This window comes from Aythya marila, assembly GCF_965140915.1.
Source record: "Aythya marila genome assembly, chromosome: 1".
Taxonomy (NCBI): Eukaryota; Metazoa; Chordata; class Aves; order Anseriformes; family Anatidae; genus Aythya; species Aythya marila.
In genome coordinates, this window is record NC_139042.1 from 143,947,798 (window position 1) to 143,970,927 (window position 23,130).

The 23,130-nt window shown below is 44.4% G+C and overlaps 1 protein-coding gene across 2 annotated transcripts in view; it reads right to left on the bottom strand.

Moving 5' to 3' along the window:
• The window catches only part of TMTC1 (transmembrane O-mannosyltransferase targeting cadherins 1), a 155,872-nt gene that overhangs the window by 19,510 nt on the left and 113,232 nt on the right, over positions 1 to 23,130 (bottom strand). For both annotated transcript variants that reach the window (XM_082770617.1, XM_082770616.1), the window contains 2 exons: positions 20,883 to 20,996; positions 5,512 to 5,655 (listed from right to left, as the gene is read on the bottom strand). In XM_082770617.1, coding sequence (XP_082626743.1) covers positions 5,512 to 5,655; positions 20,883 to 20,996 — 258 coding nt within the window. The remainder of the gene's footprint in view (positions 1 to 5,511; positions 5,656 to 20,882; positions 20,997 to 23,130) is intronic.

Here is a 23,130-nt window from a genome sequence, read left to right on the forward strand (position 1 = left end):
GGGAGAACACCGAGAGTTGGGAGAGCAGTCTGATACACTAATTTACCACAAACCGGGGATCTGCAGCAGGAAAAACTAGGTAATATATACCTTCAACATGACGGAGAGAGGAACAAATTCAACTGACACAAGGAGTCTATGATCACTTAATCCAATTTTTCCCCAAATTACCTTGCCTTACAATGCACTCTTCTGATTCCCTCTTCCACTCAAGCCTCCAGCCTGCCCTCCACAATCAGCATGGTTGAGCCAAATGCTTTCCACCTGGAGCATCCCTTGCATATTTCTGCAAGTGCCCTGCAGTTTGAGAAGCATCAGCCTAAACTATCCTAAACTATCCTGCAGAAGCCTGCTCATCCACAGGGCTGTGAGTGGGCTATTGACACTGGAGCAAATTTCATTCACAAGAGAAGCAGTAACCCAGGAATTACTGCTCTAGAGGACTTTTTCATTTTCAAGATTTGTTTTGTAATGCAAAGTTAGTTTGACTGCATTAGAGTCAGAAACACAGAACTCAGTAAGGGCTCCACAACTGTTCTGAACAACTTGTCTTGGTTTTACACGTTAATCCATGGGGAGCTTGCAGCGTGTAACCAACTGAATGAAAGGAAATCTCTAAGCACATTCCACTCCCTGGGTTTAAACAAATTCAGACAATATAGATGCTCTCCTTTGTTTTTTATCTGTACTATGTGGATGACACCTAAGTCACCCCAGCAATGCACTATAAGGTAAGGTTGCTTTTCAGATGGGAAGGTTTGACAGGAAGATCATGAAGTTCGGCGAAAACAAATTCATGTCCTGCACCCAGAGTGGGATAACCCCATGGATCAGCACAGGCTGGGGGACAACGGGCTGGACAGCAGCTCTGAGGAAAAGGCCCTGGGGGTCCTGATAGACAACACATTGAGCACAGTGTAGAAGGCCAACAGCATCCTGAGTCACTGGGTCCAGGGCAGTGATCCTTCCCTTTTATACGATATTTGTGAGACTACATCTGGAGCAATGTCCAGCGTTGGGATCCTCAGTGCAAGAAAGGCATGGACATACTGGACAAAGCCAACGGGGAGCTGCTAAGGAGGTCTGGGCACATGTTGCATGAGGAGGGGCTGAATGAGCCACAGTGTGCGGCCTAGAGAAGAGAAGGCTCGGGGTAACTTCACTGCTGCCTGAAACTACCTGGGGCCAGAGGATACAGAGAAACCAGAGTCAGACTCTTCTCATAGGTGCACAGCGACAGGATGAGAGACAATGGACACAAGCAGGAACGTGGAAACTCTGACTACATACAAGGAGAAATGTTTTTCACCGTGAGAGTGATAAAACATTGGAGCAGGACACCCAGAGAGATTGTGGCATCCCTGACCTTGGAGGTGTTCAAGATGCAGCTGGACACAGCCCTGAGCAAGGGGATTCAATTTGACCTGCTTTGAGCTGCGAGCTTGACTAAGTGATCTCCAGAGGTTCATTCCAACCTAAGCTACTCTTTGAATCTCTTGTAAACTTGACGCTGCCAGAGCTTTTTGGTTCTGTTTGCTTATTTTTAAATGGGCTAGAATGTGCACGTGATGCTGATGTACAGCTTCAGCACTTCATACAACACCAAGCATTTTGACCCAGAGACAATCCAGAAAGCCAGACGCAGCTTCACTGAATGTTATTGCTCAGTCTGCAGCTTGGAATGGAAGGGAGGAATGTTTCACTTTCTGAAATATCTTAAATCTCAGTACACATAGTATCTATCTGATGTTTTCCAGTGTCTTCAGACAATTATATAAGTCCATTTTAGCACGTTATATATCCAAAAGCCTGTATGAGAGAGGGTAGACAATCCTTTCTCTGACTAGATGGGTTTGTAAAACTTGGACTAAATCAGGGCAACAAATGCACAGGACACCTTGGGTTACTCTACATTCTGAGAGAAGCAGTCCTTTGAATAAATTCAAGATCTCAGGGGACATTGTTTCTAGGCACTTCACTTTCTCCTTGAAAATGCAGCCATAACCCTCTCAAAACACGTAAGAGTTATGAGGCTTTTCTTCATAAGAAATGCTGCACTGAATATTAGAGCATAGAGAGAGAGAATACAGTAAAGAGTAAGCTCTCTCCCATTCTGCAAAAGAAACCTGAGATCCTAAATATTTACTTCAAATGTTCATAATATTTTATTTCTTGTCTCTTTACAGAATAGCCCAGGGGCTATAAATTTATGTGAGGTATTCTCAATGATACATATTTATCTCAGTTTTTCAAGCTGTAACTCAACAAAACTGAATCTATATAGAGGAGTTAAATATTTATATAACAGGAAATATCAAAACAAAATGAAAGAAAGAAGTATCAGGCTAGGCTGCTTGGGACCATGAAAGCAGAGAATGAGATTTCTAGGCAGGTCATCTTCTGGGGCTATTTTAACTAATAAATTCATCTGCACTGTTTAATTATCTCTGCCCAATATTTATAGTAGGCAAGAAAATGATGACATACAACTTTATTTTAGAATAAGTAAACAAAACCAGAGGCTTATTCAGACTTCATCCTGCAATGGTTCCTGAGAACATTCATCTTCTGGCACATAGCTGTCTTCATCATGTGCAAACAGAAAATGGAATCTCTCTTTTTCATCTAGGGGATCCACAGAAAAAAAACAACACATAATAACAACCCAAAATTTCCACTCTGTTGTCCAAAACAATTTTCTAGTCAAGCTTAAATCACAACATGTTTGAATAGCCAGCTTATAGCCAGGGAGTAATGAGCAGCAGATACCCACATGAGAACAGCAATCCCATCCTTCCAAAACCCCAGAGTTCCCCTTTCAGCACTCCAGAGGTAAAATCTAGTATCTGCAATTGGATTTCAACACTACGAGCAGGGGTGGGTGTACAGAACTTGGCAGAATCTGAGACAAAATTCTGTGCCAGGCCATTTTGTTCTGTGTCCCAGTACAAGTAATGCTGTTACTGGACATGCCTTGGGTGCTGCAGATGCGGCTCTTCCTGATCTGTATACTCTCGAAGCCTCTGTAAAGAGGACAGAAAATCCTTTCATCTCTTGACCTTTTATCCTTTCTCTGCCCTAAGCTTAAAAATCAAAACACCCTTCATAATGTCTCATAGCACAGCCGGAAATTAGTATCTGCCTGCAATATTCTGCAGATTTTCATTCATTACCTAGATTATACTAGCATTTAGCATCTGCAGAATACTGCCTGCCCTATATACACAGCACAGAACTGGTCTCTCTTTCCAATAAATCACAGTCTCCTATATGGCTGAATAAAAGGATAATTTGGTAAAAAATGCACACAAAATCAAAATTATAGGAATGGGGACCTTGAAATGTCTGCCTCTTTCTCATGTGGTCATCTTACATGTCACCTCATGTTCTCTGCAAATTTGATGCATGATCCAGGAAGGTGCTAGCAAGGGGGTTTGAGCTACCGCTTTAGGGGAGACATTTATGCAAGATCTGCTCACACAGCATCTGCTTTACACACGTGCTATTCCCTCTACCACGAACTCTACCTGGTTTTGAGCAGCTTTTTTTAAAGCTGAACAGGGAGATAAGAATACCATTTCTATTATAATTAATACTCTGTGTGTGCCCAGGTGCAATAGATTGCTTAGGAAACCTAAAATAAGTTCACAAAATAGGAGTAAATGGGTGTGGGGAAAGGGGAGAATGGAACCTGAGCACTTTTCTTTTAAAGAGTTTAGCAGAAGTATCATACACCTTTAACTTATCACAATATGTGGCATCACAGGAGGATGAAGAACACATGGAATTTGATGGGACACACAATAACTTAAATATCACTTTAGGAAAAGCATGACATATTGCACACAAAACAAAACAAACAGCAGTTCTAATAGAATTTCCCACATGCCTCCTTCGTGCTTTGCCAATGCAACAAGTCCAGTTTCTACCCATATGCTGGGTCATACGAGCCCATCAACTTACCAGATTAAAGCATTATTGACACAGAATGTCCTGATGCTGTTTCAGGCTTATGTCCTTTTGTATTAACATTTCATATTTAAAAAAAATATCAAAGAATAGTAATTAAGACAAACGTGATGGATTAAAAGGACTATATATATATATATATATTTAAACAGCATTGCCACCTAAGATTAATTTCAATCAACCAAATCTCATGAATAATACAAAGACTTTCGATTTTTTTTTGTAATAAGGCTGTCTTTACCTTTCTTGTATTTCCAGTAAAGCACTAACTTACCTTTCTACACATCTGCCATATTCTAACCCCAAACCATCAGGTTTACTTGTAATATTACTCTGGCAACTTCTCTGTTACTGAACAGACCAGGCAGAACTTCAGCAACCCACTTAATTTCCTTCACATAAACTCACACTTGAAGTGACATTTCAGAACCAGACAGATCAAGTGTGTTTTGATGAGACAGTGCCACTTTATAACCAGCCCAACACTAAAGCCCAATCTGCTCTGAAGGATTTACCAGAGACCTGTTACCAGCAATATCCCCTTACAAAACAGGTGCAGTTTATATCAGCAAAAGTGGCTTTTTACTGCTGTTGTTTACTCAGTTCTGCTAGAAAAAAAAAAAAGAAAAAAAAAGAGGGAAAGGGAAAGAAAAAGAAGAGAGGAAAGAGAGAAAAAAGGAAAGAGAGGAAGGGAAGAAAGGAACCCAACTAATATTATTTTGACAAAAACATGGGTATTTTTTGCTGGTGCAAAAAAGCAAGGGTAGGAATAGAGATTTTTGTTTGTTTGCTTTAATTGTACCTCTGACAGATCTTAACATAGCAGCAAAGCTTCTCTTGTAGATCGAAGTTCAGCCTTTAGATATGGTTAGTCAAATTAATTTGCATGATTATGATTGCTATTCTCCTTGCTAAAAGCTAATGCTCTAAATAACAATGAGTCAGATTAGGAACTGATCAACTTGTCTTCTAGCTCAGTAAAGTAACCACATAGGGATGTAAACCTGCTTTCCCCTCAAATCCAAACCTACCCCACCCCCTGAAATGGGATGAACCTTCTGCCCTTTTGAGCATCTCGAGAGTTATGTATTTATGCCTAAACTACACATCTGACCTTCCAGTTACAGCTAATGAGGAGAAGTGGGAACTTGCAGGGAGGGATTTGCTGGATATGTGTTATTCATTAGATCTGTATCAAATGCCTGTCTTTGAGCAACATGGCTTGCTCCACTGGAAAGGTTCACATCTCTCCATTGAGATGGAAATCCCAGGTGACTAGTTTGGATTTAGACACCTCATTTTTTGATGCCTAATTTGGAACAAGTGAATGCCCTCCAGCTGAAGCATCGTTGTAAACAGCACCTGAACTGACCTGGCAGACAGCATAAGGATATCCAGACTAAGCTTTGTCTCTGTGCCAGCAGCCTTGGCTGCCGGTAAGAAATAGCACCATTCCTTCACCAGTTGGCAGAAAACCTACTTTGGTGATGTGCGTATGGAGATACCTGGATTTCCTTGGCCCCAGTTCTGCATTCAACTTACTTGAGCAGGTTGCCGAGATTGAAGAGAGCTCGATTGTGCTGAGGGTTTAACTGAAGGGCCCGTCTGTAGTAGTCCTTTGCCTCCAAAACGTCTTTGGTCAACGTCCCCAAGTTGTTGAGAGCACTTGCATGACGAGGGTACAGTCTGGGAAAAAGGAAATAATGAATTATGCACACTCATTAACTGACACACATAAAGCTCAGGTCACTAGCTCCACCATCACTGCTCTGTGGCACTCCGTACTGGGAAGGATGTCAGCTGGAAAAAGCCATCTTCCCTTAATTTGCTGCAGGTCCTGATGGGATCGTGAGGAACCTTCTCAACTCCCAAAGAGACTGTAAATCAGATCTTCTCCTACAGTTTCTTTATGCTTCCAGGGCAGAAGAGAACACTCAACAGCTTTGAAAACTTATTTTACCCTCCAATTAAGAGGCAGAATGAGTAGAGCAGCCTGAACATTTTTATTCAAAATGCTTATTGAATAAGTAGGAACTACCTAGTCAAAAATATGTTTCCAATATAAATTTGTTTTGACATATACAGAAACCAACACCGCACTGCTTAATTGTGTGTTTTTAATCTGTTTCCCACAACAAAAGTGATAATAAAAAAAGGGCAAAGTGAAACTTGTATTCAGCTGTTGAATAATGTTTTCAGGACCAAGCAAAATGATCAAAAAATCTGGAAACAGACTGCTCAACAATATGAATTTCCTGAGTTTCTGTATTTTTTTAACACCCAGTTCTCCTTTCAACTCATCAAAACAGAAATTTAAATCTACCCATTTCAGTTTAACATTACACATTGGGCCCAGTGTATCTCTGCTAAAATCCTCCATGAATTAAGACGTACTTTATGGTCCACTCAGCTGCTTCTATGCTCAGGCAAAGTCGCGCTCCTGCATTAATGGTTTGGTTTGTAGGTTTTTCACCAGAAAACTCCAGTGGTGAAAACGATCCAGGGAGAGATTTAGCACCCGGGACCCTCTGCATAACAGATGGGTGAAAATTGAGGTTCATTCTGATAATGAAACAAATACAAAAAGGTAGCCCACAGAGGGGGGGAGACCAGCTGTGTGAGAAGTGTCCAGAGTCCCCTCCAATGCTCTGGTATGAAATACTGTACAGGTGCCTGCCCACTCAACTCCTCCAATGGACATTTTATTCATGACAGGGAAGAAGTGAGTTAAGAGGGTCAAGGCTTCTGCTTGAGAAGACCCGGTCCCAAATCCTTCTGCCACTGCATGTTTTCTATTTCAGACCAGGGCAAGTCATTTGGCAATTCTTTGTCTTGGGTCCCTGTTTGTAAAGTGTGGATAATAGCTTTGTAATTCATGGGAGAGAGATGTGGATAATGACATTAAAAGTGGTTGGCTATGATAGCCCAGGGTATGGCATGAGGAGGGGCATTTAAAGGAAGAAGAGACTAAGACTATAATGCAGTCTAACTCTAAACTTCGAGGCTGTTTCTAATCTAAGAATTTCCATGTTTTTTGTTTTTTGTGTGTGTGTTGTTTTTTTTTTTTTTCCTGGAGTTTTTCATTATGTCAGTTCAGCCATGGGATTTTCTGTACTTAAGTACCGTGAATAATTTAGCATTTTATACACTGCTGCAACACTTGTATCAGTCACATTTTCATTCCACGGCACATAAATGATCCTGGCAGGGTCTTATTTGGGGGCGCAGCCAGGAACACACGAGGGAACTCCAGGAGAAGAGGATGTGAGCCAGTAACAAATGCGGGATATTTCCTACAACTAAGCAAGAAGAAAGTTTTCCACCCAACACTAAATCTAGCAGGCAAAGATTGCAAAACCACATACCGGAGGAGAGAAAGCATTGAAAGATGCCATCATATATATATATTTTTAGAACGTAGCCTATTACACTGACGGCGGATAAATGTAATGAGCACCACTCACCATACCTAACTTCTACAGGCTCTGCCAACATCCCTCACGTCCAGATAAGCACCCTGTCTCTCAGAGGTGACCACTTCTGCTGCTGCTAACCCCTAGATGCATCTTACACATACTAGCCACTGCCTTGAGTGTCTGCATTGTCCAGCGACACAACCATTCACTACACTACCTGCATTCACTGCTCAAGTGATTTCTGAAAAGATCCTTCATTGATCTTGTTACAGAGGAGTAAGAAATCCAAGGCTAGACTGCAGTTGCCACAGAAATAGCATCGCTTTCTACCAGTGAAGCTACACAGAGCGTCTGAAGCACTTCTGGATGTGAAAAGCTTCCTGCACTTCGAGAAGGGTCAGTGAAAGACAAGGCGATGAGGGTAGGGTTTGAGTCTTACCCTGGCCCTAAAATCCACTGGCCAGCTAGGCTAAGCCTCCCCAGCTGAAGCAGGATGGGGAAACTTTCTTCAGGAACAGCAGGGAAGCAATGGAAAGGCCCGGGCTTTCTTGCTCTTCGCTATGTACGACACAGCTCTGTGTGATACCTCGACCAGGATCTTAAGTGAAGTATGTCCTATCTACCTTCAGGCAAGTAACCAAGGGCTCAGACTTGTTTCCCATTTCTTCCACAGGCTTTTGACATTATTTTCAAATAGAAAGATTTGGGAGTCATAATTTTTGAGCCTTTTTCTCCATTTGGCTATGATAAAAGCTGAGCATCACTTCTGTCAGTCCTCGTGTATAAAAAAAGCTCTAATATCTGACATGAAGTCGCTTGATGTATGAGTGGGCAGAAGTATTTCAGACAATTCTTGGGAAAGTCAGAAACAGATTAATATTTTACAGCCCTAAACCTGATGCGTTTGCTCGCAAACTTTCAGAAATTTATTCTGCTCTTGGCCTCTAGTGCTCCCATGACATTTTCGGCCCAGGAGATTTGCTTGCACCGATTTGGAGAGGAATGAAAATTCAAAATTAAAAAAAAAAAAAAAAAAAAAAAAGAAGCACTGATTTCACCTTTAAACTGCACAGTTCTGACCAGCAGCTCCATAAATACACTTCTGAGCTCAGCGCTAAAACCTCTCGACAGCACATCACAGCATGCAAACCCATCTCCCCTGGATCCTGGGCTCTATTTCTTGTGTTTTACATTTATTCCTTACATCTCATTGCCCTTTCCAAGGAATATAAGTGAAAAAAAAACAGAACCTCAACTGGCATAAATTGTCAGCTTAAACCAGCTTAGCATCTGGCCTGCAGAAGTTACAACATTGACAATTTTACATATCCGAACAAATGTGAAGAGAAAAATCCGAGCGCAGCGAGATAAGGCAGTGGTGCTGGGCTTTTCCACTGGGGTTCAGTTTTTAAAGTTTTTATTGGAAAATTACTTCATTATGGCAGTAGAGCAAGATGCCACTCAAGTGAGCTCAGCAGAGAGCGTAACCATGCCCTAGGACAGCATCACCCCCAGTAAATTAAGCAGAGACAGCGCCTGGGCCCATCACCATGCACGCTGTTTACTGCTGCCACGATCCCTACCAGGTTTACACCACCCTCAAACTGTTCCCAGGAGTGGCCAGGGCTGAGCCCAGGCCAGGGTCTGGTCCCAAAAGCCAGCGTGGCCTCAGCCCCTGTCTCTCAGATGCTTGCAGGCCGATTTATGCCAGTTGGCCCCAAGGCTGGAGACTGGGGCCCAGACCCTTTTTATTTATTAATATGGACATTGACTACAGGACTAATGGCCTTACTCAGGCTGCCCTCCGTTCATGCACACCCACCGCTGCTATCAGTAGCTTCCTGGGGATAAAAAATGAGTAGAACAAAGTCTTGTGGCTGGATTTATAGAACATCATAAAACTTGACCACAGGTGACTAATTAAAGCAACGTGTACTAAAGAAAATGTTTCTGCAGAATTTGCAGATATACCATTTGCAAAGCGTTTTGCTTTTTGCTCTATCTGAGCTACTTTTTTTATGAATGGAAGCACGTGTACTTTTTTGTTGTTGTTCACTTTTACGCTCTTGGGAGGGTTGTGCTGTTTTCTGAGACTTCCAAAATTGGCCCCAGTTCTTCCTGATGTCTACCTCGACTGCAGGTTCTCTGATGCACAGACTGCCTGTTCTCCATGCATATTTATTTCTCGGAAGACTCAGAAACACCTTACCATGACAAGGAGGTCTCAGGTTAACCTGGAGTCTCTTTCATGCCACAACGACAACAATACGCAGAGCCCAGACTTTGTTTTATAAATAGCTGGGACACTCGGAGTTGCAAAGAATCAGTTATTATAATGTATATGTTGTTTTATGACTTCTCTTAAGAAACAAAGCTTTTTGTCTGGACACACACAGAGCTGTGTTTTCCTTGCCACCACCATTGATAATGGTAACAGTCTGCAGGCAATATCCTTCTTGCTATGCATCTGATTAAGAAGAAATTCCTTTAGGCTTCACCTAATCAAATGCAAGTGCTGCATTATTTATGAAAGAAAGCTGAATTTCATTAAACTTATTCCACAAGAAGCAGTTCATGTAAAAAAATCAATTTCTCATTTCTTTCAGAAATCAGAATAATTTTCTTCCAAAACCTACATTCACAGGTAATTATTATAGAAGTCTCGAAACAGTAGAATTACATAAAAATGAAAAAAATAAAAAAAAAAATAAACCAAGCCTATATATTTTAACGTGTATTTTAAATCAGACTGGGATTTCATTTCTAAAGAGAAGACAAGTGGGATGTTTCCTTGTTGCAGAATGAATAATTCAAATGATTCCTCCAGTGCTGTATCTGCAATTGTCAGAATAAATTTAAACAGCTTTCCCTTTAACTATTACAGGTATACACTGCACAAGAACTCCTGTTAATAATTATCCCCACTTCTTTCAGGCTAGTAAATTTCCCTCTAATACCATTGAACAAAAGCCTTATTGACTTGCACAGTCAAGAGATTTTTAGTTTTATAAGACGATACCAGGCATAAAACATCTACAGTCATCATAATGCCGAAGACCACTTATTTTGCTGTTTAATTTAACGCTGTTATTACCTGAAACATTAGTTTATAAAAAAACAAATGCATGGTTTTGTTTGGCAACATATTTATACTACAAGCTGATTCCAGAAAAAAAAAAAAAAGAGAAAGGGAGGGAATTTGTTGTCATGGATACAACCTATAATCCGCCAAGAATTTTAATTCTTTTAATTCAGATGTAGAGAGACCACTTAAACACTTGGCAAGCTCTGCTCTCAGTCCTGCCTTTAAACGGCCCTTGGTTTGGTGCCAGAGGTATTAAGGGGGCAAAAGGCATCAGAATGACAACTCCCCGCTTGCTCTTTGAGTGTTACATGGGTTTTGCACAACCATCGCTGTGCAGGGGCAGAAAGCAAAAGGGATGTGGCCAGGCTAGAGCACAGTTATCCATGGAAATGCCCCCAAACAGCACAGAAAGGGCTGCACCAACAGCTTTTGGGATCCATGCAGCTCTGCCCAACCTCGTGCTACCCTCCGAGCACCTGTGACAAGCCTGTCCAAAGCGTGCTCCCTCCCAGTGACTTGAAACACAAGTTCTTAAGGACATCAGAAAAGCCACAAACAGCACGGGACATAATTAACCTAACGGCCATGCCACGGCAGCAGAGGGAAGGAAAAACCTGCCTGCATCACCTTGCAAAACATTCGAAGAGCCTCCAAGCATGTTCTTGTCTGCCCAAGAGAAAAATCAGCAAGTGGGAAGACGCAGCAGCGTGCCTGGCTTTTGTTACAGCACCTTTGGATGAAAGCATGCCTCCATCCTGGCGTTCACGGCGAGTGCTCCACCTCTGCAGCAGCTGCGAGTCATTACCTCTGCTGTGAGCGACCCGCTGGAGTTACCTCTGCCTTGGCCAAAGGAGAAGAGGGGCTGAGGGCCCTGTGACAGACCTTGTTTTCTCACCAGTCCTTCATGCTGCTGGACACCTTCCAGCTGCTGCTCTCCATCCGTCCAGTGCCGGTGCGACCCTACCGCAGCGCTCAGCAGCCGGAGACCGACTCCGGCCAAATTAAGTGTGCAGAGTCAAACCTTCATTAGCCAAGCCCTGTTGCTTGCCGGCAGTGTGGCAACTTGTTTTTCAGACACATTTTGCCCCATTCCAACACATGCTGAGATATTTTATTGGCACCGTTTTGCCAACAAAAGTCAGAATGTTACGTCAATAATGTTCCACCTATGCCAAATCTTTATATTACCCACTTTATATTTACTCCGGTATAGGATTTCAAGCCAATTTTCCAATCTGAATATTACATCACTCTCATTTTCATGTATTTACATAAGTTCTCAATAAAGCGCTACATCAGGTTGATTTAAAACCTGACTTGATGCAGCTGTGAGAGCAGTCATCCCACAGGGAACAATCCTGCAGTGGCAATAACGCGGGCCGTGGCCTCACGATAGGGTGGCACCTTGTCCTGAAAGCTCCCTTATGTGATATAGGTCACCGAGCCAGACCCTATGTTTTTCTCCAAAAGACCTTCAATTTGCAGCATTTGAATTCCTTTTATAAAGGGAAAGACAATCCTGCAATATTAAGCAGCAGCTTGTTTCTCTTGAAGAGTTCTAGTAGTTGCATCAATATTTCCTCAAAGTTAACACCCTTCAGCTTGGCAGAAGATTTGTGGCAGGCTGGGATTTTATTTTATTTTTTTAACCTGGAAATCCTGTTGAAAGCCAGGCAAGTGAGAGATCTAAGGCTTTTCAGTTCCTTTGAAAGCCTCAGGCATAATCTCCTTCAGCGAAAGCATGACAAAGCAGTGAGGTTCCTGGCTGTATGCAGCACAGCCCCGAGTGCTGCCATTGCATCTCACCAACAACGAGCTGAATTAGTGCTTGACACAATGCTAGAAATGAGGCAGGGAGCGAGCAATCCTGCCCTGGCATGGTTCCCACAGCTCTCAGAGCATTTTTTGGCCCCTTCCCTGCAGCAGCTGCTCTGCGGGAGGTCCTGTGCATCCCAGGGTCTTCGCTGGCACTACATGGACCGGATCAGGTCCTGATGGAGACACCAAGATCACAACCAGTTCACAAAGTGACGCTGCATACGGTCAGAGAGCAGGGTGCCTGATCTATTTCAGACCCTCCTGCCACTGACTGAAGGGCTGGGGTACCCCACAGGTGCCTTGGGTACCCCAGCTCACCTCCGATGTCTTTTGCTGCCTAAGAGGCAGAAGTCACCTGAGTTTGAGCACTGAGCACCCACAACACAGACACTGAGAGATGGTGCTCACCTCTCCCATGGTTTCCCACATGGTGTGGCACAAGTCTGCCTTGCAGAGTCCCTGTGACCTGCAACTAAAGTGACAGCACTGAAATGTCCTTTTCCTGTACCACTGCCTCGCTGCTCACAGCACAAGCCGTCTGCGGTGAAGACACTCTGCAGTTCTGTTCAGAAGCTGGTAAAAGGGGACCTTGATCTCATCTGGGACTTCCAAAGGCCAAGTCAGTATAAATAGCAAGTGCTGAATGGCAGCCAGGGCTCACAGGAAGGAAGAGATGTCCTGGCTGCCCTACTGGCAGCTCGCAGGCAGCAGGAGCATCGGGGCAAGCCTGCTGCTGTGTGCAGAGCACGGGGCACGGCAGCCCCGCTGTGCCCCAGCATCAAGGGAAAACTCGGCAGGACGGAGACGTGAAAAAAAAAGGGCAGCTGAATAGATTTAACCTGTAAATTGGCAAAAGCCATGTGAACTTTTTGACCCCAGCATGTGTTTTAAGAAAATCATATCCAGAAGCATGACATTAAAAAAACAAGCCTGTGGCACATTAAATGGTATTTCATTACATCTTCAAGCTTGGGTGGGGGCAAAAGCTAAAGATTTGGAGCTCAGAAGGACAAAAAGGATTTTATGACAAACAATGTCACAGCTAAACATAAGCAAGTAAATAGATAAAACCCCTCCTGCTAAACTCACGTGTTCCCTGTGATGCTGAGGCAACACGAGGTTATCAAATGGGGCTGCCTGCTTCTGCTCTCACATAAAGAATTTATGCAGGATCTGTGTAAGTCCTTAAAATCCCAGAAACTACTCAAGCCCAACAAAGGACTAATAATTCACAACATGCCTGCCTTACACAGAGAGCAAACAGTGCAGGCTTCTTCAGAGTGCTGACAGAAACCAGAGAAACATCGCAGCGAACAGGAGGCTGCGAGTTTGGGTGAGTTCTGCAACGAAACAGTTACATGAGGGAGCAGAAAAACAACACATATCTCTTCTAAGCAGATGGGATGCCTGTCACCTCCTAGGGCTCCCAGGTGCCGAAGGAAGCTGTAAGTACAGCCCCATAGTGCCGTCCGTGATCATGGGATGGCCAGGGGTTGCCTCACTCAGTGGTGTAAATCAGAGCAGCCCCACTCCATCACTGCCCAAATTGCTCAGAAGGGCCATTCAGATGCCTGGGGATAAAGGATAGCACCTCACCTGCTTTTGCCAAAGCTTCACAGAAAGGCTCAAGGCTATCCTCGACAGACACTGACTAGGAGCCAATTTTTCTGCTGCCCTTTATTAAGGATTGGAGAAGGCAAATCTTTGATTTAGTACAGCTATAACCAGTGCTACCTGATTGTTCTTCAAGAAAAAATGGTCACTCAAAAGTTTCCATGATGGCAAGGGCAGCTGGCTAGGGGAAAAGAAATGGCTGTGGGAAGAATAAACAGCCTTTGAATCTGAGGTTCTTGTTTTCCAGAAGTGAAAAAGTAGACACAAACATCTGCAAAACACAGCCAAAAGTAGGAACTCTGCATAGCCCACGTGAAAATTGAAATAGATCTCGTCTCAGTAAGACAAAAGCATTGCACCTTGACTGGGGAAGCAGTTTTCTATTCCCCAAATATTTTAGCATGAGTCCTTGATATGTATGTGCTTTTGGTTCCCTGCAAACACAGACAGAGAAATGAAGCAGTGCCTGCGGAAGGTTACAGAGCAGTCCTTACAGTTGATAGGGGCTCTTCTCCAAGAAGATGCTTTTGACAAGTTAGCAAGCCCCTGTATTACAGCATAGAAGGACCTACACCCATGAAAATAGCCACAGCCTAGGAAGGGACCCAGCCTACAGATACTTACACCCCAGAGGGAGTTACACATCTGCCCAGCCCAGCAGAAACAGCCAGCTTTCATTGCTGCCAACGCAGTCACACTGCACACAACCTGCCTGTGCTTCAGGGCTCATGGGTGCACTCACACCAGTGTGCTTTGGAGTAAATAAAAGCCTGCATCTTGATTTGTATTTGATAAAAAAAAAAATAAAATAAAAAAATAAAAAAGAATAATTGAGCAAATATATCCTATCCTAAGAGAGGCAGAGATTAGTGTTTGTAGAGAACAGGTTCAAAAATAAATTACGCTGGCTGAAGTAATTTGGCCATCATCCCATGCACCGTGTTGTAAAGTCTATTGAGTCTCTGTTTCAAATTACCAGGCAGGCTTTTCAACCATCAGTTACTATTAAAATCACTCGCCAGGTTTGTCTCGCCTCAGGACAGCCACCAGGTGCGTATGTGAGAGCATCAATACCCCAGCAGCTTGTTGGCAAGGCGCGGTTTAGAAGAGCACCTCACAAAGATGTTCCCGACAGCCTGGGCCTGTCTCAGGCCTGTAACACACTCACACAGGGAGTTCTGTTACGTCTCTGGGAAGATGTTTCATCAAATGCCTGACCAGAAGGCCTGCTCCAAGAGCCTGACCCCAGCCACCCGCCCGTCAGAAGGGCACGCAGGGCTTCGGGAGCAAACACGGCCCTGGCAGCGGCAGCGAAGCAGCACTGCACATTTTTGACTCCCTGTAAAAACAGGCTAACAAATGGTGCTGGTATTTTAATTCTTTCCAGAAATAAATCGCAGATGGTATCCAAGGCCACCTGCAGTCCACGCTGAGAGGCATTTTCAAGGCGCGCACGCACACATAAAGGGCCGTACGAACACTATTTTTTTACTTCATGGAGAGTGTAATTTAACTGAATTTAACCAACCCCAGATACTGTTGATTTAAGATATATAAAAACCCAGTGGGTAGGTGTGTGGGAAAGCTTAGCAAGAAACCTGAGTCTCCCTTGCAGCATTAGGGCTTTATTTCTAAAGTGGAGGGGGGGAGAAAGAGCCACCGAGCTTGCTCCCATTCCTGCAATGTTATGCACCAACTTCTTTCCTCGGTGAGGGATGTGGGTACAGTACTCACACTGCCTCCTCCTCTAGCTAGCCTACGTTCAAGTACCAAGTATACATGTGGATGATCTCGTGATGCGTCCTTGTGCCACAAGCCAGCGTTCCCAGTTTCCACACTGCAAGCAATGCCCTTAGCCATATTATTTGCAAGCTCTTCAAAAGCCAGCCTGCCCATGGTGCGGCACCAACTGTTTTCATGTTGCCTGGTATGCCTCTTGGCCCAGCCTCTCCTCTCTCTCAAGGCCGAGCATCTGAGCAGCTCCCTGAGCCACACAGCAAGCCAGCCTCAGGGTTGCTGCTTGCTGCCCCAAGGCTCCCTTCTCTGGAGGCTAACACAAGGGAGAAGGGAGGCTTGGAGGGCCAGATGACGCTCTCTGTCTCTCTCTCTCTTCCTGCATCTCTTGGGCTTGCTCACTGTTTAACCTTCTTTCCAGCACTTTTCCTTTCTTAGCTGCCCCAGTCTCAATTATTTTCTCCAATTCATTTCATCCAGCAAAAGTAAGTTATACAGAAATAACTCATTTATGACTCATCAATTTTGTGTCATTTGATGGTCACAGTATCTGGCTTCAATCAGAGATAACTCATTCTCACCCACTATTAAACATAATTACTCCAGTGACATTTTTTAATTAAGGGTGAATCTATATGTTTTTTATGTCCAAAAGTGCAAACACGGAATTTTAGATGTCAGCTTTTCACTTGTCACAACAATTTAGCTTGGACAGCACTGGATTATTATTAGCATGTTTATGCACCCAAGAAACCCAGCAACCTCCTTCAGCCCCACCTGCTGTTGCTCATATTAAAGAGAGATCTGTGGGAAGCAGAACCCTGGCAGCAAACATGGCATGCCAATGAGCAGTACTCTGCAGTGCTGGTCACAGAAATACAGAGGATAAGATGGAGCTGCTTTGGGAATACAATTTTAAATAAGTTCTCTTGTAGCAGGGAAGGGAATATTCTTCCCCCCCTTTGTTGTTAAAAGACGTAAGGAATGGTGGTCAAATCGGTTTTAAGGCTCTTCTGTTTTTCTTTCATGTCAGCATACATGTGTTCCTAAGGAGTGATAAAATAGTCTCAACAGCAACATCAAGTAAATGAGGCCAGGGAAGAAGCAGGACAAGAGCTTGGTAACTATCAACAACAGCAAAAATATCTTCATTAGCACATCACAGATATTCTTCATACTTGTGTGAGGCTGCACGACCTTGCATTCTCACTTGCAAACATGAGAGTGGCAAGACAAGTTTTATTTCAGATAAAACTAGCTCTATTTGATCACCAGCAACAGGAGGTCTCTGAAATTCCTAGCAACAGCAGCGAATGTGCAGCAGAAGCAGCAGCAAGAATTTTCAGGCTAGCTTTCAGAGTAGCCATGGTCAACTCCACCTCAGACAGAGTATTTCTGGCCTTTGCTTTTTGCAGAAAAATATCAAGCATCTCCTGGGGTCACCACCATATGTCAGGCAAACCACCAAAGCAGTCTAACCCAGCAGTGTGTTTTTATTGGTTTGCTGAAGGTAAGCTAAAAGCCTTATAAAACATTGCTCCAATTGCAGAATGCCAGCTGTTGGTAAAATCTGCTTTATGGATAACTCATTTTGCAGTTCCGAAGGCTGTGCTTCCATTTGCCTTTCATGAACCTGACGCACATGAGGAACTTTTCCTGCATACACAAAACTGTTTTGTTTGTTTGTTTTTCTTTGCGTTCTCAAATGATAATGCTGTTCTCTGTTTTGGTGTATCATTTCAGTTTTCATTGCCCCCACTCCTGGGCAGCATAATTGCATTGCACTAATTACCTAAACCAAGCTACGTCAAGACGCTGCATCACTGGCTGCTCCGCTGCCTTTTGAGTGTCCATCTGCAATGAGTCTCAAACACCAACAGTGTATCAAGAGGGGGCTGAAGGGATCAATTGCAGAGTTTGCCTTGGAAATACGCCCTGCAGTTTGACTGTCAGAGGAAGCACGTTCTTCTGCTCCACCATTTATCTGAAGTTAACAGAGAAACACCAACATATGACAGCAGTGGATCCTGCCTGCAAAATGCCTTTGAAGGCAGAAATGGGAGTAAATGATTAAAGCACTGGGGATCAAGTTTCCCGGGATTTGCTCCCAAATGCTGTTATTTCCCTATGTATCTTATGTGTGCTTCAATGTCTTTTCACACAGCTACAGCTACAACATCACCTGCCCACATGACGGGAGCATTAGGCCACTTCACTGCACAGCAACATGGCAATTGACACTTCTGGCAGAGAAGCAGCAAGTGGAAACGCATTATTACGTTGGTGGAATGGTAATTGCAAGCGGTTAAAACAGCCAAGCGCATACTGACAGGATCACTTTTGTTTAGCAAACAGTTAAACTCACTCACCAGAGATCAAGCAAACCTACACTGCAATTTGGCACGGGCTTTAGGAGCGAGCTGGAATGATTAATGAGCCACGTGCCTCAGACAGAGCTGCTATGGGCGATGCTGCTCTCCCTCCCCTACCTCCCAGAAGCTGCCGGGTGGCGGTGGCAGCAGCCTGCTTCCCTATTGATTCCATCTCCTTATTAATTTCCCTATCGATCTGCCCACTGCTTCTCACCACGCTAGGCAGACATGATGTTTTGATCTCCCATCCTTCTGAGGGTGCTGCTGCCACACTGCTAAGCCTCTTGACTGGGCTGTGTTTTCCATCACCTGGGAGCGTGGATCCGTTCGGATTCACCAAGAGAGCAGACACCTGGTGAGGGGTACCTGGGGGGATGTCTGAGAAGCTGGTGGTGTTAGTGCCGAGCTGCTGGTCTGCCCGCTCAATGATGAAGAAATTCAAGGCCTGAGTGCTGCTTCAGCTTCCCAGCTACTCTTCCATTTTCAGGTCATACCAGTGGCCAAAAATATTCAGAATCATCAAAATCTGTTAAGGATAGTACAGCTACGAAGTCCCTTCTTTTTAATTGTAGAGTAATTGGTCTACAGTCAGGGCAGAGAGTGCAAAGCTGGAGCCTATGAGGATGCATAAAATAGCTTGGACATTACATATTTTCTTATCTGTGAAAGCCCTTTCAGGTACCCACCATCAGGTTGCCTGTCCCACATCCATCCCCTTCTCCACTGCTTCAGCACAGCCATCATGCATGACTCAGTAAGGCCTACACACAACCCCCAGACATTTCAGAAGGGGTATGTCTGAAGGGAAAACATGGGACATAACGCTCCAGAGGAAAACGTACTACACTCTTTAATGACTCTATTTTATTGCATATTACACAGCCTCCAACACCCAGTGATGGGGCTGGGGAGAGGGAGTAAGGAAAGCATAAGCACGGAAGGATGAGGTGGTGGGACCAAGGAGCTGGCAGAAAAGGCTTCTGGCTTGCACTGCAGGCCTTGCTAGGTCTGATAGCAAACATGCAAGGTAGGGGGGACAGGGGATGGCTTTTCGGAAGTGCCAACAAACCCTGAAGTTACCAAAGCAACCAGAACACTAGCATGGCCCACTAAGATATGGAGTACCTGGGCCAGTGCTTCTGTGCGGCTCCAGGCCCTGACAGGGCTTCGGGTGCTGTGTAAACAACACCATCAGTACAAACTGTGCTATCTAATGAAGTTGAGGACATGTTTGCAGTCAGTTCTCAAAACAGACTCTTTCATAATTGAAATACTGCAGAGCAGAGGACAGCATTGTAATTATAATAAATGGGTGCTGCTGAGTTAGAGAAGAACAAAATATTTTGTCAGCAACTCCCATTTCCACAAGCAGAGGCGATGCTGGCAGGAACAGAAAGCTGTGAAGTTACTCTCCATACTAGCAAGTGCACTGCAGGGTTTGGAAAATATTTGTTAGTCTCTCTTCTTTTTAACTTCCAATGGCCCTTTCTGGCAACTTGGAGAAAGCTTGGAGAAGAGCTACAGGGATGACTTGATGACTGCTAAAACTTGCACAACACAAAGTGCCAGCAGCTACATCCATTTGTTGTATCAAAGAGCAGATTAAGGGAGGAGCTGATCAGTGTGGCATTTAAAGGTGTAAACAAATCTAATGACTGGAAACAACATTAAACAAATCAGACTAAAAATAAAGGAGGACATTTTCAAAAGACAGGGTAATTAACCTTCAGTACAATTTATTGATGGTTGTGCTGAATTTTCCATTCCTGGAAACATTAAAAAATAGGATGGAGGTTTTTCTAAATGACTTCCTAAATCTCCAGCATGGTAAAAGAGAACAGGATGCTACTCAAAAAGCTAAAAATCACCTTCACCCAGTTTCACACAGACCTCAGTGGCAATGACATCCTGTCCTCCCAGCTCACCTGGGTGGGTTAGGAGCCCTTGGGGAGCCTTTGGTATAACTCTGCCGTCAACTGGCAAGACGACAAAACATAGATGTAATTTCTAGCGTTTCCTCCCACACGTCAGGAAAGAGTATTTCTTGTACCTCTTGACATGCCCTTTTGTGCTGTGCTCTGTTCTTGCTGCCAGAGCCACTCCTGACTTTGTCTGCCCTTTCCACACATGCCTTTTTTTCCCGATGGTGTTATCTGCACCCTCCATACTTGCTTTCCCTTACCACCCCCCTCCATCCCAGGACCTACCATGTGCATGGCCCGGGCCAGGAGAAGTTACGTATTACAGCCCTGCCCTTGGTCCAGATTTACCCTGTGTCTATGGGCCAGGCAGCCCACCTTCCTGCTTCAGCTTCCCCCTTTGCAGAACTATGGTAATGGTATTTACCCTGTTACTGCACAGGAGCATTGTCAGCATCAATTAGTTTAGTGTTGTTGCAAAGCTTTGTGGACAGGAGCCTCAATACAAGTAGTAAGTACTATTATTATTGCTCTACTTCAGATGGCTACAGAGCAGGCATTTTCCAGGCATGCACCATTAACAATTTACCAAGATAAATGGCCCAGGAATCCGAAAATGCATTTATGACAACTACCTCCCGCTTACCAGCATACATTCAGCCAAGTAAATGACACCTCATTGCTCAATGTGTAGCTATGGTAACATTTATATCTCATATATTGAAGTGTACACACAAACACACACGGGCGCACGCGGAGCTGGAGGGAAGCCAGGCTCCTTCCTTTAATGAGACACAAACACCGAGCCAAGGAACCTTCCCAACCTCCGAAAGCTGAGCTGCCTCCAGGGAGGGAAATGGGGGGTAAGGAGCAGGCAGCCCTCGCTGGGAAGGGATGAGCTGCCAGCAGGCTGCACAGCAAAGCCTGAGCACAGCCGGGGCTTCAGGGAACTTACTTGAGAGCAGTTTTGTAGTGGTAGATCGCTTCAACGTTACGGCCCTGGTCTTTCAGAAAGTTGGCATAGTTGTAGTGCACCTTGGCGTTGTGGGGCAGAGTCTTCACTCCTGAGCTGTGGGGAGGAACAGAACAGGATGGTGTTAGCTGGCCAGGTTACACCACCTACCCCAAGGTCAAGCTTTTTCTCACTGCTCCTTCTTTAAGGAAAGTTTGGTCATATTTCGAATGCCTTGTTACTTCCCCGAGCACAACTCACATTACAACCACAAGCTTGGCCCACACATGCAAACTGTGCAGTGCACTGGCACACCACATGCCCCTGCTGGACATAAATACGTGGCAGCAATTCACCCAACCTGGCCTTGGCACCATGGGCATCTCTAACACCAACATGACAACACACCCCGTGGCCAGGTACTGTAGTGTTTCAAAATATAATTTGTTACATTGAAAGACTCTAAAAAGCCTAATATTTGGAGGGAAAGTACGCGGTACTTTTGATAATATAGCTGTAACAGGATCACTCATCTCCAGCCCTGCTTAAACTTGGCTGTCACGAAGCGCCTTATGAAAACCTTGATCTCAGCCTGTCAGCTGGAGGTACCAGACAGAAGGTACCTTTTCCATACGCAGCAGCCACTAGAGGGGATGCACAGCATGCTCTGAGCACCCAGCTCGCACAGACACGCAGCACAGCACTGAGCAGAGTAGCACCAGGAGCTGAGGGCTGATGGGGCTCTTGCCCTTAGCTGGCAAGTCGCACGCTCTCGCGTTATGTGACTGTGGACATGTGGCCGCACAGCCGACCCATCCCTCCCCTTCGTCTTCCTTGCCAGGCAGCTTGGACTGAACGTTTGGAATTAATAATGAGGGCACAAAGACAAAAGGAGGAGAGCAAGCATATGCTTATTTACTTAATTGAGAGCACAGTAAACAAGGTACGCCTTGCACAGCCAGAGGAAATGCTCTTTCAAGGTTATAGATAGAAAGAAATCACAGGAGCACGTACACCATGGAAATATTCCCCCTGCAAGAACCCAGAGAAGTCAGAACTCTGTTTAACAGGGGAATCCTTTCCAGCACATAAATAGGAACTCTCTGAGGTAATGGGAAATAAAGATGGATTAATCTGTTCACGTAAAAGCAGAAATAGCACTGCTCCTCGCTCACAAGCAGAATCCTGCCAGCTGCTTTTTCCTTCCCATCAGGTCGGAGCCTCCTGCCGCAAGTAGGAAGCGCAGGGATTAGGACATCCCCAAACCTTTTTGCTCTGCCTTGTATGTCTCTGCCATTTAACTGTGATGGGCAACGAAGTTAACCACAAAAAGATGAGGTCGCACACAGCCTCTACAACGACGAGAATGTACCCACAGATGCCCAAAACCCCTGTGTGAGGGATTTCACTTTAAAATGGTGCTGGAGAGTCAGTCTTAGTAGCAAATATGCCGTCTTTTTGGTTATCTGCAGCCAGTGGTATCAAGCGTCGCTAATGCCTACTTGTGAGAGCTTCCAAAGCTTCGCCCACGGCTGCCTTGCAGAGTTCAGTACAACACAGCCATGGTCTGCCTGCAGAAATCAAAAATACACCTTGCAGTTGGCTTCCTAATCATCAGGTACTTCCAAATTACTTACTGGGAGCACTACAGGAATAAGACATTTTGTGACTAATCGCTGAATTAAATCAGTTAATTGATGCTATTCTTAAGAGAATGATTTTCTATATTAGTTTTCACAAAGATATACTGCACTAGCAGCAAGTAATGTGTGACTGCTATGGCTGTGTTAATTTCCATTGGCCTTGGGAGCTATTAACTACACACTTACAACCTCTGGGCATTACTGGAATATTAATTCTTATACAGAAAGGTTCACATTACATCAGTGGCAGCGTTAGAGGCAGAGGCGCAGACAGGGACTCAGAACTGTTACCATCTCAGAGCTGTGTGCCATGAGTTGTTAGCTCTGACAGAGCCCCTGCTGCACCAGAGCACAGCGAGTTAATGGTGAGAAGTATATTACATATGCACAAGCACTGCAGTCCTAATGAGATACTCTTCTAACTGGAAGATGCATATGTTTAAATATTTTAATTCTGGGCTGTTTCCCTTTAAATAGAATTTATTATTAATCCTGCCGGTCCCATCTATTAAAACGTCACTAATAAAGCTCTTTCATCTGCGTGCTTCTGCTGGGGGTGGGGATGACATAGGAAAGTCAGAAACGGGTTTGGGCTCGAGGTTTTACGA